Source organism: Globicephala melas, chromosome 4 (assembly GCF_963455315.2).
Source record: "Globicephala melas chromosome 4, mGloMel1.2, whole genome shotgun sequence".
Lineage (NCBI taxonomy): Eukaryota > Metazoa > Chordata > Mammalia > Artiodactyla > Delphinidae > Globicephala > Globicephala melas.
The window spans coordinates 116,468,626-116,483,423 of NC_083317.1; the positions used below are offsets into that span (position 1 = coordinate 116,468,626).

Consider the following 14,798-nt stretch of genomic DNA (forward strand, 5'->3'; position numbering starts at 1 on the left):
CATGTCCCCTGCATTGGAAGGCAGATTTTTAACCACTGGACCACCAGGGAAGTACCCCTAGCAGTCTTTAAGTAGCCAGCCCACCTTTTTAAACTACAGGGTAAGGGAATCTTTGATCCACCTCTCTTCCAGATTCTCCTCTTTCCAGTCAATGTGTCACCCCCGATGTTGTCAGGAGCTGAACCTTGACCCCTTTCCAAAGGCAGTGGAAAGTCAGAAGGTTTTGGAGAAGCAGTCAAAGAAAATCAAAGATTTATGTAGCTCAATTAGTCCCTGCACATACTAGCTCATACAGTAATATATAAAACTGCCTCTGCACTCTGGGCATTTATAGTAAAGTGGTAGAAATGAAGCATGCACACTTCCTCAGTTATAATCCAATAAGCCAGATCCTTGTAGGCTGAAGGGCTCAAGGGAAGGCTTTTTGGAGAATGTTGGACTTGAGCACACAAAGATGCGAGAAATATGCATCATCTGAGAGGAGGAAGGGAAAACATTCCAGGCTTCTAGGCCAGGAGAAAAGCATGAGCCACAGGATCAAGAACATGGGCTTACATGTGCAGCAGCATGGATGGACCTAGAGATTGTCATACTGAGTGAAGCATGTCATACTGAGTGAAGCAAGTCAGACGGAGAAAGACAAACATCATATGGTATCACTTATATGTGGGATCTTAAAAAACGGTACAAGTGAACTTATTTACAAGACAGAAATAGAATCACAGACATAGAAAACAAACTTATGGTTACCGGGGGGAAGTGGGGGTGGGGAGAGGGATAAATTGGGAGACTGGGACTGATATATACACACTAGTATATATAAAATAGATAACTAATAAGGACCTACTGTATAGCTCAGGGAACTCTGCTCAATACTCTGTAATGACCTATATGGGAAAAGAATCTAAAAAAGGAGGGATTTATGTTTATGTATAACTGATACCCTTTGCTGTACAGTAGAAACTAACACAACATTGTAAATCAACTATACTCTAATAAAATTTTTTAAAAATCAAAAAAAAAAAACAAGAATGTGGGCTTAATCCAGGGAAGACAGAAAGCAGGAGACTGTTCTAAAGAGTGGAGGGGCCTCGTGGAGACCAATGGGAATCTCACAGCTGAGGTCATATTGAGGAGGGTCTTAGAGGTGAGGCAACAGAGCACAGGTTTCATGTGCTTGCAAACAGAGCCATGTACATTCTGGAACAGGAGTGTTTCAATAGAAGTTTAATCTGGTGGCAGGCAGCATGAAATATAGAAAGGAGTGAGGAGAGCCTGGAAGTAGAGTGATATGCTAACTGGAGCTTTTGATAATCCCAGTATTAATTAATTCCACTAGGAATGGAAGAGGCAAATCTGAGAAATTCATGAGAGAGAGACAGAGCATCATGCTGGGTCACATCTAAGAAGAGGGAAATGCCAAGGCTCTGACGCTAGGACAGCAATGGTGAAATTGGGAAAAGGAGCTTATGCTTTGGGTCTTCAACTTTAGATATAAGGAAACTCAGAGAGTACATTTTTTTTTCCTGAAAATTACTCAGCTAGTTAGTGGCAAAGCTGTAAGTACAACTGAGTTCTTCTAATTCTACGCCATGACAAATATGGAGCTAGGGCTTGAGTGATGGGTTGGGTTAGCAGATATTGCTGTAGGCGTCCTGCCCATGGAGTTGGGGGTACAGCACGGTGAGAGGTGCTTTCCTTAGACAGTAAATACAGAGAGGGACATGTCAAGGGCCAAGGGCGTCGGTCAGATCAGATCCTGAGATCTAAGCGGGCTCCAGGGTCCCCCACCAGCCCTCAGGCCCCTTAGAGACCTACTGTGCCACTTTAATTCCTTTTATAAATGAGAAAACTGAGGCTCAGAGAAGTTAAGTGACTTGGTCAAGGTCATACTGGTAATAATTAGTCATCCTACACGCAGGATTGGGTTCTTTCCAACAACTTATACTGCCAGCCCAGTGTGTCTTTACTGATACCTATTTTTACTGATGCTCTCTAAGTACTGATCAATATCTTGTTTTGATTCCCACTAGGGGAAACCCAAACCAGACAAATGGTTTCCACATTCAGAAAGAAAAAGTCCAAATCAGATAGGCAGATATTGATCCCAGAGTATGCATGAGGAATCCAGAAACTTGGGATAGGGGGACCACAGCAGGAGAGGTTGGAGACGATTCCCTAGAATAGGCACTGTAGCTTGCACCTGCTTTCCTGCACAGCTTGGGCATGGTAGGTGGATTTGTAAGTAGAGAGTGGGTGAATCCAGGTTCTGTAGATATATACAATTTGGGGAGTCCACTTTAAACAATTAAGAATAAAGAATTAGAAAGTTCATATAGAAAGAGGTCTTGAAGCATAATTCTCATTAATTTTACTTTCATTTCAGTTATAGATTTTTAGTTGTATTTTCTGGAACAACATAGCATTTTTAAAATAAGTTTCTATTTTCTAGCAGAATGCCTAAGCTTATGAAGGAATGTAATGTGTGACAAAGGAGGCATTACAAAGCAATTGGAATGGAAAGATTATCCAATAAATGGTGCTGGTTAACTCACTTAGAAATTCTCTGGATATTCAAAAGTTGAGCATTAAGAGAAAAGCCATCCATTGTTACCTTCGATCTTTGAGAAATTAAGACTGCTTCATTGCAGAAAACTGAAATTGATAGTTATAACACCTGTAACATTTGTTCACATAAAATACAGGGCTTGTTGGAGGTGCCCTAACTGATAAGAATTTAAATCACATAGTATTCTCTAGTTTTCAGGGCTCATCAGTAGTGGACAGGTTGAGCTAGGGAGAGCTGAGACCCTGAGGCTAGGCAACCACCTACGGAAGTGCAGATGGGCCAGGAAGACCCCACCCGTAGACATCTAGCAAAAGGAGGTTAGCCTTAAATAGGTCCTGCTGGTGGGGGTCCTGGAACAGGCAGGTCAGTCTGCATTAGCAGTTGGTAAGATGGAGGAAGGCAGAGTGTGATCCAGGGAGATCCAGCAGGGACCCGGCAGGTGAACCATAGCTTCCGAGCATCAAGGTAGTGAATGAATCAATGAACGAATGACATAAAAGGTGGGAAATGAGACAAGCTGGTTGCTGACACAGGAGCCTCTGTCAACATGTAACAGGAATCTAACCCCAGAGACTGGGGTTCGGAATAGGAACTCTCTGAGTTCCAGGCTCGGAGAACAGAGATGGGGCCTCAGTTATGAAACCCAAAAGGTAGAGTAGGATACTGAGGCTTGTGCTATGAGGCACAAGGTGCGGGCTTGGTCTCTTATTCCTGGAGGAATAAGGCAAGTTACTAGAACAGGAAAACACCTGAGCGGGCTGAACAGGAAGAGCAACTTCCCATCAAACTTCTGAGCAGCTGGCCTGGACTCTTAACAAATCCCCTACAACTGAAATTAAGACTGTTCCGCGGGGGCTTCCCTGGTGGCGCAGTGGCTGAGAGTCCGCCTGCCGATGCAGGGGACGCGGGTTCGTGCCCCGGTCCGGGAAGATCCCACATACCGCGGAGCGGCTGGGCCCGTGAGCCATGGCCTCTGAGCCTATGCGTCCGGAGCCTGTGCTCCGCAACGGGAGAGGCAACAACAGTGAGAGGCCCGCGTACTGCAAAAAAAAAACAAAACAAAAAAGATACTGATGCCTAGACCCACTCCTAGCAATTCTGACTTAACTGGTTTGGGAGGGGGCTCAAGCAAGTATCAGCATTAAAAAAAAAAAAAAAAAAAAGACTGTTCCATGTGCCTAAGACTGCTCTGGTCATTCAAATGGAGGCTATGCGGTCTCAGCTGTGGAGGACCAGGGAGGCTGGAGTATAGTGCCAGGCTAAAGCTTTCCAACGCTCATCTCTGAGTGATTTTCATAATAAACTAAAAACATAGTAAGTCACTTTAGGCAGGAGATGAAATAAATGCACTTGGAGCACTGTTTGAAGTCTTTTGTTTCCAGTGCTATTTCATAGAAATCAAATATTTTACAAGAAAGTTTAAGTACAACAAGAAGTTTTAGAGAAACTAAATCTACTATGTCATGGATGATCCACATTCTGGAAGATGTTTATCTAGGCGTTTCTAGAGTGCATTTGCAGAACTGCTACTTGGTCTCTACAGAATAACTCCGTAATTCTCCAGCAAAAAGAGTGAATTCTCCTAGCTGAGGCCAGACTTGTGAGAGTTAAGGTAGGTTAGGGCCTTGATGGCATTAATGCAGGTCAGGCTCTGTGGGTAAACAGGCACAGCAACTAGGAATCAACCCACGAAGGACAGTGAGGCCAAGGTCAAGAAATCCCAAACCAGAGTCAAGAGTAAGGGAAGAAGAGCTCCATTTCAAGATTACAGGTTGTAACGTAGGACGTCCAAAAAGGGAGGGATCAGCAGAAAGAACATATACTTGGATGTGTGTCTGCCTGTGAAGTGGATGCAAGAAGGGCAAGAGGGCTTCCCTGGTGGTGCATTGGTTAAGAATCTGCCTGCCAATGCAGGGGACACAGGTTCGAGCCCTTGTCTGGGAAGATCCCACATGCCACGGAGCAACTGAACCCACACGCCACAACTACTGAAGCCCGGGCGCCTAGAGCCCGTGCTCCGCAACAAGAGAAGCCACCGCAATGAGAAGCTCGCGCACTGCATCGAAGAGTAGCCCCTGCTCGCCGAAACTAGAGAAAGCCCGCGTGCAGAAACGAAGGCTCAATGCATCCAAAAATATAAATAAATAAATTTAAAAAAAAAAAAGAAGAAGGGCAAGAGCTGGGAAGCAGAAAGGAAAGCAAGAGAAAGGCAGTGGAAAAGAGGAGGCTTCTGAAGCACTAGAGAGAATTCTAGAGACAAAAATTCCAAGCCAAATTCTACTCCCAGCTTGCTGAGTAGCTTCAGGCAATTCCCCACGGGCCTCAGCTTCCTAGTCTATAAAAGGAGACAATGGAGTGGGCTGGTCTTTTAGGATCTTTTTATCTTCAGCATTCTGTGACTCTAAGATTACTGCTGTTATGTTAGCCTTCCTTCCTTCTCACCTGCAGGTATTTATGATGAACCTGTCTGAGCCTGAGGATAGGTGTGGATAAGCCAAGTCACACACTGTCCCATCACAGCTTTGGCATGCAACCTCTGGGGCCGCCATATTGCTTCAAAGGCAGCCAATCCACAAGCTGTCCAGTGACATCATCTCTCCTAGCTGAGACAATTAGAGTCTTGCTTGGAGAGAAGTATAACACAGAGGACAGGCACATGGGCCCGGCAGCCAGATTGTCCAGGTCCAACTCCTGGTTCCACTATTTACTGGTTATGTAGAAGCTGGGGAAGTTACTTCGTCTTACAGTGCCTCAGTTTCCTCAGATGTCAAATGGAAAAAATAATATAACCCATCACTTAGGGTTGTTGTGAATTTTAAATTATTAAATTGTTCATGGACTTAGAATAATCTAGAGCATATAGTAAGCACTCAATGAATATTAGCTATTCATATTCAATATATTACTGTTATTATTATTAATTATTAGTCTTGTGAATTCAAATTGGGAAATGTAGAGAGACAAAATTGGTTATCAGTAGGGTTGGAAAATGAAGAGTGTCAAGAAATAAGGTTGGGTCACAGCAAACGCATGTTGCATGCATGCCAAAGTTGTCATAGGACAGAAGCTGTAAGTAAGCAGGGCAGCCTGTCAGTAGAGAAAGGGAGAAGACACACAAAGAGACCTAAAGGGCGTGAGAGAGAGTGAGAGAACCTGGGGCCCATGGGAGAGATGGGCAGTGGTCCATCTTGAGAGCTGTCTTGGTACCTAAGGCATGCTAGACGTGGTCATTGTCTCAGTATAATAAGCCCCATTTTCTTGAGGGTCTCCTTGCAATCCAAGAGCATAACTAAAACAGAGCCCATAGACTGAATGAGACATAATGCTTGGGCTCAAAGAGTTCTTTTAGTGCTTGTCAACTGGCAATCCCAAAGCAGAAATGTATGTTCAATAATAAAGACTTTCAAAGTATACTTTGAAACCAGTTGAGCAGTCATTTACCCTATCTGGGGAGGTGAGAGGATGGTGTTGTCAAGGAGGGCTTCCTAGAGGAGGTGATGCCAGGATTGCATCATAAACTATTGGTAGGAGGATGGGGAAGTCAGAAGAATTCAGACAGAAGGGACAGTAAAAGAAGATGCCCCAAATCCAGAAACAGCCTGGGGTACACACAGAAGTCCAGGCCAGCCTGCTGGGCTACTAAGGGTTAGGAGGGCAACACATGGCCAGAACAGGTTTGAGGAGTGGCTTAGAACTTCATTTAACAAGTATTTACTGAGCACCTACTGTGAGCCAGGCACCATTGGGGAAAGCAAGCATAGAGCTGTGAGCAAGGGTAGCAAGGTCCCCACCCTCTTGAAGCTTGCATTTCAGTGGGTAAGGCAAGCATCATCCCATAAACAGGAAAATATCTAATTTTAAATAAAATTAAGGAATATGAAGTAAAATAAAGCAGGATAAGGGAATAGAGAGGGATGTGATGAGGTGGGGAAAGGCTATTGCAGATGGCTGGCCAGAAGAGGAGATGGCATCTGAACAGAGACGTGAATAAAGACAGGGGGAGGCTGTGGGGAGCTTCTCGAGGTAGCTTTAGGTGAGAGATTATCTAGGCCTGAAATAGGGCGGCGCTGGTTAAGATGGAGGTGAAGAAGCAGAGTTCTTCAACATTTGGGAAATAAACTTGTCAGGCCTTAGCGATTGTACAGATGTTGGGGGCATGAGAGAAAGGAAGGGATGAAGAACAACGCCCAGATTTCTAACTCAGGTAGCAAGGAAGGTAGTGGTGACACAACCTGAGACACAGAATACAGGAGGAAAAGCAGGCTGGGGATGAAAGGTGACAGGTTGTCCTTCAGAACAGTGGGGCCCTAGCATGATCCCTTAGATTGTGGTGTCCCCAGCTGGGGAATCCAGAGCTGGAGCAGAGGCCTGGCTGGAATGTGGACTCAGGAGTGACTGGCCCATGGGTGATCAATGAAGCCATCAGCTGCACTGAGGCTGCCTGTCAGTCCGCCAACAAGTATGTAGTGAGCACTCGGCAAACGGCAGCAGTGTGGCAAGTCCTGAAGGAGCGTCGTTTGTAATGGGTCGTGAACAACAGTCTCCAAACAAGTAAAATGATTTCAAGTACTGATGATAGGGGCTGTGAAGAAATTAAAATAAGGTCACGGCATAAAGAGTATTGGAGGGGAGGAGGGGGTGGTGGCAGAGATTGCTTCAGCCCTGGTGGCCAAGAAGGTCCTCTGTGGGGACACGATGCTTGAAGGGAAAGCCGAGTAAGAAGGACACTGCCCTGTGAACTCTGGATAAAGACCCTTTGAAGCAAAAGAAATTATGTTCAGATGGGTGTGGCTGAAGGACAGGTGAAAGGTCAGAGTGGCCAGAACAGAGTGAGTGAGGCAGGCTGGAGGGACAGAGGTCAGGGTGGGCCACATGGGGAGAAGACTGGGTTTTATCCTGAGGGAATGTGTAGAGTTAGAAGAGCAGAAGCCTGAGGAAAGATTCCTGGGAAACACCAGCCTGAAGGACGAAGGGAATGTAGTCACAAAACCAGGAGAGGGTAGGCTTTTGAGGAGCAAGTGAGAAATCCTCCAGCAGCAATGAATATATCCCTTTTATGCTCATAACACAGAACGGCTCCTGCTTTGTGAAGAATGGAATGAAAGGATCATTCAACTTCACCCACAGCCCACTTGTAAGCTAAAGGCCTGAGAAATGCATATGTCCTGCCACAGTTTCTTGAGTTTCTCTTCCAACATAACAGCTTTTGTTTACCTGGTGATGTGTAGATCAGCATGGAATCGATGTCCACAGAAATGTTTTAAGATAGCTGCAGAAAGTAGTTCAGCATTGTATGCTTTCACTGTGCAGATGAGAAAATGCAAGTGCACAGAAGCTAAAAGGCTTTTCCAAGTCAATACAGGCCTAAGATCAAGATAGCATCCCTGCCCCGCCCCTCTCTCTCTCTCTCTCTCTCTCTCTCTCTCTCTCCCCCCCCCCTCTCTCTCTCCCTCTCTCGCTCTCGCTCTCGCTCTCTCTCTCAGCATCCCTGTCTCCTTATTCAAAGGCTACTTTTCATTTGGCACCTAGCTCATGTCTGTTGGGAGAAAGCTATCATTAGAAGTTTTTGGACCACCAAACCCCAGGGATGGGCTGGAAGCATCGCCACCTCTCTTTATCCACAGGCACGACACTTCGCTTGGATGTCTGGGATGGATGGAAGGAATTTCTGATGGGCTGTCTGCTCGGACAAAAACTTAAAGTCCAACGCTATTTATCAAATGAAGGACCAGTACTCAAGTATGAGATAAAGCAAATGCTAAACTAATTAAAGTAATTTTTGCTAAACTTTCATAGGAACTTGAGTCTGCAATTCACTCTAGCTGGGGTGCTGCTCCAAGGGAGTTCCCTTGAGACATTTTTACTGAGATATTTGCTCGAATAAGATAGTAGGGATGCCACCAGGGCTGACAGCCTTTGGTGATGTATTGTAATTCAGGTAGACTTTCATCAGGAAACACTATCTAAATGCACGACTTCAGTTTGGTTTGGATATTAGACTTTTATCGGCAGTTTTAAAGGATATCAGAATAAGTGCCTTGCCACTCTCACATTCAATTATTCTAAAAACCACTAATTGCTTATTGATTGGCTGAAAACATTGCCTACCTCTTCCTAAGCTATCATGTAACTTTTCAAATCCCATCTAATTCACACATTCATACTTTTGCCATACATGAAGTGTAACACATGCTGCTGGGGCAGTGGAGGAGGGTAGGCTCAGAGAAGCAGGTGGACATTTTAAAATATCTCTGCAGCCAGCAGCTTCCCAGGTGCATAAACTGCATTACCCTTTAGGTTTTAATTCAGTGGTATTTAGAACAGTGCCCCCTTGTGGTGATTTAGTCATACTTTACAGAAGCACACACGCTCAGCAGGAGCTCTAAGGGCTCTGTGAAGTGACAGATTGGAAAACCAGCTTTTGCAATTTTATAAAATATTTAAACATTTAAAATTAATTTATATTTGGGGATAATTATAATTCTCTCTTTTCTTTCTTTGCTCTGAATCCAAAGAAATAGCTGTTGCATTGTTACTTTTAATAGTGCATACTTACTGAGTACTTTGTAGCATTGTGTTATATTTATTAACTAATTTTATACTTATAACACTTTTATGAGATGAATACTATTTTATCTTATTTTATAGATAAGGGAACTGACTTAGGAAATCTGCCCAATGTCACACAGCTAGCAAGGGCACAACTGGGTTTTAGATCCCCACAATTTAATAAACTCTAGTGCTCATGTACTTAACTATTTCCACTTAATCTTTAAATAAAATCTAAGAGCTCAGAGAATATAAACACGATATGCATACGATCAGACTGAAAAGCTCCTTTTATTCCTCCACCCAATCAACAATGTATGTACTATGTACTATGAAAGCGATAAACAAGATATGGTCCCTGCCTTTAGCAAATTTATAGTCTAGTAGGGGAAACAGAAAACAGGTAACCAATTCCTGGAGAAACAGAACTGCAAAAGGTCTGGGAGAACAAACTCCAGTGCTCGTCTACCTAGGTTCAAAGCCCCACCCCCTCAGTGTTTAGTCGTGTAAACTTAAGCAAGTAGTCATCCTGTACCTCCGTTTCCTCTTCTATAAAATGGGGAAAATAATAGTACCTATCTCATAGAACTACGTTAGAGATTAAATGAGCTAGTATTATAAGGAACTTAGAGGGCCACCTGGCACATGGTAAGGAGGATACAAATGTTAGGTGTCGCTGTTACCATTCAGTGTGAAAATTGTTATGACATGGGCATTGTGCAAGAAGATATGGGAATGTATAGTATGGACAACTGTAGGGGATCAGGTAAAGCAACCCGAGAAAGGGACTTGAAGGGCTGATACTCAGGTAAACAGTAGGGAGAAGAATAAAAATGTCTCAAAACAGATGGAACCACACGTACAAAGACCCAGGGGACAAGAGAATGGATTCAAAGAACTGAAAGAAGTTCCACATGGTAGATGATAGAGTAAGAGGAAGCTAGTGGCCAGGGGCTGGAAAGATAAGAAGAGGCCAGGTCATGCAGGCCCCTGTAGGAATGTGAAGGATTTGGATTTTATCGTTTAAATGTTGGGAAGACATTGAAGGCCATGATGAGATCTGCATTTTAGAATATTGGCTCTGACTGCAATGTGGGGAATAGAGGCTGACAGGGAGACAGGAAAATAGTCCAAAGCAAAAGGCAGCCTGAGCTAGGTTTATGACAGGAGAGGTGGGGCTAAGAGGACAGACTGGGAAAAGATCACTTAGGAGGCAGAATCAACCAGTCTTGGTAACAAGAGTGCTCTAGTTCCCACAACATGCGTGTTGAGGATGAAAGCAAAGTCCAGTTAGTCCATGCAGGAGGGGCTCTTCTCCCCAAATCAAATTCAGAGTTGCTGATCTGCACTAGTGAATTTCAGATGAAATTGATATGTGAACCAAAAGGCCAGCATATTAATGTATAACTCTAATTAGTTATAATCTGTCAGAGGGTCCTAGAAACCCACATGTCCTGGGCAGACCATCTCTCTTATACAGGAAAATTACATGGGATGCCACATACACCTGAAAATTATGGTGTGGTGAGCACGCAGTCAGAGACGGGAGAGTTAGTTATACGCAGATTTTGGACAATACCAGCTAGCTGGCCTCCATCTCTACCATGGGGTCACAGAGAGCCTTGCCCAAGTAAATCCTGGACGAAACCTGATGGAACCCTGTCTAGCTTTGCCTCCCTAATTCTTATTTCTCTGAATAGTCTTCACCCATCATTCAATTTGTGCCTGATGGGGAATTGGAAGGATGGGGATGGCAGGAAGGCCAGTGTGGCTATAGTTCAGTGAAAGAGAAGGGGAGTGGTAGGAAGTGAGGCAGAAGCTGGGGCAGGGTCCAGGTGACAGGTGCCCTGAAGGCCTAGATGAGGAGTTAGAATTTCAATTACAGCCGGAAGCTACTAGAGGGTTTGGAAGAGAGCATAGGCCACCTCCAACATATGGAATGAAAAGACTGCTTAGCACTGCATGAGGAAAAGCCCGTAGGGGGATAAGAGGAGGTGTTAGAAAAGACGAAGCAAACAAACTTACAAAGCATTCAAATTTCTAAAATGTACTGAATTCCTTCCTGTGCTTCCCCAGTGAATATAAAGCTTGATATTTATCTTGAGCATTAGATTTTCGTAAGGAAAACACTGCTCCAAGGAAACCAGTTTGAATTATTTATATGTACACAACAGGACAATGTGTATAAGCAGGACCTGTGCAGTTTAACCTGTGTATTACTATAGACCTTTTCTGAAAATATTTTTTAAAGTTAGGAAGGTAAAAGTAAGGAAGAAATAAATATTTTAATTAGAATGTTTTGTGGGTATTTAGTGTAACTACCTTTGCCTGTTTGCTGACTTACTAAACAGCCCCATTCTCGCTTGTTTCATTCATTCAGGTATCAGAAAAGGGTTGCCCTGTACATCGCCGCCTTTTACAGGCACACTGAGCTCACTGAATGGGCCCTGAAGCAGGGTGTGCGGCCCCACGAGATGGTCGGCGTGCACCCCTACCGAGCTTGGTGCCATGAAGCCCTTCACGCAGATGTCTCTAAATGCCCCATTCATGCAGCCGCAGAAGTGGGCCAACTGTTGATTCTGAAGGCTTTTGTCAACTGCAGCGTGCTGTGCCTGGAATGCAAAAACGCAGCGGGACAGACTCCCCTTACCATTGCGTTCAAACACAAGCATGAAGACTGCGTATTATATTTACTGAGTAAAATGTGGTCCACTGTTTCTTTTCTGAAAATCTCAGTACCCATGAGGATTTATATTAAATTAAAACAATGGGTACTCAGAGCTCAGAGTCACAACCTTAATAAAAGCCAGCTTTGTGGAGCAAGGGTCTTTGGAGCAAAAGTTGGAGACGTTGTGATGGTGGATGGTTTCACCAAACCCAAAATGACCTCCAAGAGCTGGCATAAGGCTGAGAACAAGGACTCACAAGGCACTGTGGGCAAACTACCGCCTCTCAGGGAGCAAACTGTAAGCAGGAAACGTGTCAATCCTGTGGCAACTTCACAGCAGGACACAAGAGAACAAACACTCAAATTTCCTCCGCTGGTAGATGCAAATACGTTCTTTGAATTACAAAAACAACAAAATCGGAAAAAAATTACTGCCACAGCTAGGAAAAAAGAAAAGCTCATAAAAAATACATATCTCCCCCAAGTCCCCCTCCCTCCAGTTTCAAGAGTGAGCTATTCACACCCATCTTTTTACTATGCAACACCCAGTGCCAACTTTTTACTCAGATCCTCCTTTGCATCTTTCTCAGAGCACAGTGGAAGGACTCCAAGGGAGAATGCCATCTACTACTTAGCCGTGGCCAGGTAAGGTTTTCTCATCAAACAAACAAGGATAAACCTTTAATAGGGCAGGTCTAGGGGAGGAATGGTCTATGAAGCCATTACACTACCATGCCATGTAGTATAACACAGGTTTTTCCTGTGCATCAGTACCCAGCTTCAAGGACCTAGCCTTGTTCTAGGACAAAATGAACTGATTTTATTGGCCAATCCATGTGTATTCTACTTGTCAAATTTTCAGGAAGAAAGGAGTTGTATCAATTAACAAGGTCACTTGTTTTTTTTTAAAAAAAAGTAAAAGAAATTGTTAATTATAATTAAAGGGATAAGGGGGAAACTTGAAATCTGGGAGACATCAAAAGTGTCATGGAAGCCTGGATGGTAATGAAAGTGGAAGGAAAGAAAAGAACAATTTAATGACAAACTGAATCAAAAAAACTTCAGTTGATTTATAGACAAGAAATACAGGCCAGGGGAGAGCTGTATTGGATAGGGTGATAGAATTGATATTAATATTTAAGGTAAGTTTAAAAAGTAATCTATTATCACATTTAAAGATATAAACAAGTGTGTTGGAAGTGGAGTTTTTGGGCACATTCATTTCATAAAATAAAATTTTATATATTGGTCATCAGATTTCACTGAAAACACTACTCTGATTAGATCTCAAGATAAATACTTATGAGGTATTATTGGGTGCCAGCATTACAGTGAAAATATAGATTTATGAACGGTTTTTCCGCTTACTCGATATAATGAGAAGGAAAGAAAAAATAAAGCTAGATTGTTTTAGTTGCCTTTATGTATTGGTCTTTATTTCAGATCTACTTTATTTCAGCTAGGTTGCTGCCACCTAGTGGTGAGAATAATTGCCATGGTGGTGAGCTATAAAACGCAAACTTCAGCATACAGCATGATGAGGTTGAGAAAAGATGAAGAAACTGCTTAACAGCTTCAATCTTTGTAATTTATGAGATATCTCTGACTAGAATGTATAAAAAGATAATCTAAAATTATAGAAAAAGACCAGAAAATTATTAATTGAAAAAATTATATAATCCATCTTAAAATCAGCCTGTAAACGTAAGGAAATACTGATCAGTTTTATCAAAAGATGCACATTCAAAATGATTTTATTTTTTAAACGTCCAAAAAAATGCTTATTATGGCCCAGTGCAGTGCTAGGCACAATGGAAATGTGCAAAAGTATCTGTGGTTAAGGTGGCCATGTATGTGGTTTTGGGTGAAAGGCTGCCAGTGTCTAGTGTGTGTGGTGCTTTCTTGGGGAGGAACTGAGTTGTGATATATAGAGTTAAATGCATAAAAAGCACTAATCTCACATGTATGGCTTTTTGAATTTTATTTTTTTAATTTATTTATTTTTTATTTATTTGGCTGTGTCAGGTCTTAGTTGCTCAGGCTGACTCTGTAGTTGTGGCTCACAGGCTCCTTAGTTGTGGCTCGCCAGCTCCGTAGTTGGGCACGTGGGCTCCTTAGTTGTGACACGCAAACTCTTAGTTGCAGCACGCGTGTGAGATCTAGTTCCCGGACCTGGGATCGAGCCTGGGCCACCTGCATTGGGAGCATGGAGTCTTAACCACTGCTCCACCAGGGAAGTCCCTGAATTTTTATATTTGCATACATGCTTGTAACAACCACTCAGATCAATTGCAAAATATTTCTAGCACCCCAAAAAAGTTCCTTCATGCTCCTTGCCAGTCAATGACCCCTCCCGATATAACCATTATTCTGATCTCTATCAATGAGATTAGTTTTGCCCCTTCTTGACTTTCATATAAAGGGCACCATATGTTATGTATCTTTCATGTCTGGCTTTTTTGTGCAACAAATTGTCTATGAGATTCATTCATGTTTTTGCATGTATTGATTCTTCTTATTTCTGTGTAGCATTCCATTTCTATGTAGTATTCCACATCTTTATCCAATCTCCTATTGAGGGGCATTTAAGTTGTAACTAATTTGGGGCTATTTTGAATAACACTCTATGATTATTCTTGTATATAAGTTTGGTGGACATTTGCATTCATTTCACTTGACTCTATAGGAATGGAATTGTTAGGTCATAGGGTTAGCTTTAGTAAACACTTCCACACAGTTTTCCCAAAAGGTTACACTAGTGTGCTGTTTTTGCAGGTACACTTCATAAGTATTGGAGTTATCAAGGGGAAGCAATTTCAAGGTTGAGAAGGGACTTGGTGGGGAAAACATTTCATTCAACAAAGAGGTTAGTGCAGGGAATTCTCTGGCGGTCCAGTGGTTAGGACTCCATGCTTCCACTGTAGCGGGCAAGGGTTTGCTCATAGGAGGAGGGGTGGTCAGTCTGATAGTTCACTTCCTCCTTTGCAAAGTTACTCCTAGCAAATCTTTCCA

At 43.0% G+C, this 14,798-nt stretch overlaps 1 protein-coding gene across 1 annotated transcript in view; it reads left to right on the forward strand.

The window, feature by feature from the left end:
- Positions 1 to 14,798, forward strand: part of ANKUB1 (ankyrin repeat and ubiquitin domain containing 1) — a 41,381-nt gene that overhangs the window by 19,507 nt on the left and 7,076 nt on the right. The window contains exons 4-5 of the mRNA XM_030873513.2: positions 8,194 to 8,308; positions 11,499 to 12,431. Of these exons, the coding sequence (XP_030729373.2) occupies positions 8,194 to 8,308; positions 11,499 to 12,431 (1,048 nt within the window). The remainder of the gene's footprint in view (positions 1 to 8,193; positions 8,309 to 11,498; positions 12,432 to 14,798) is intronic.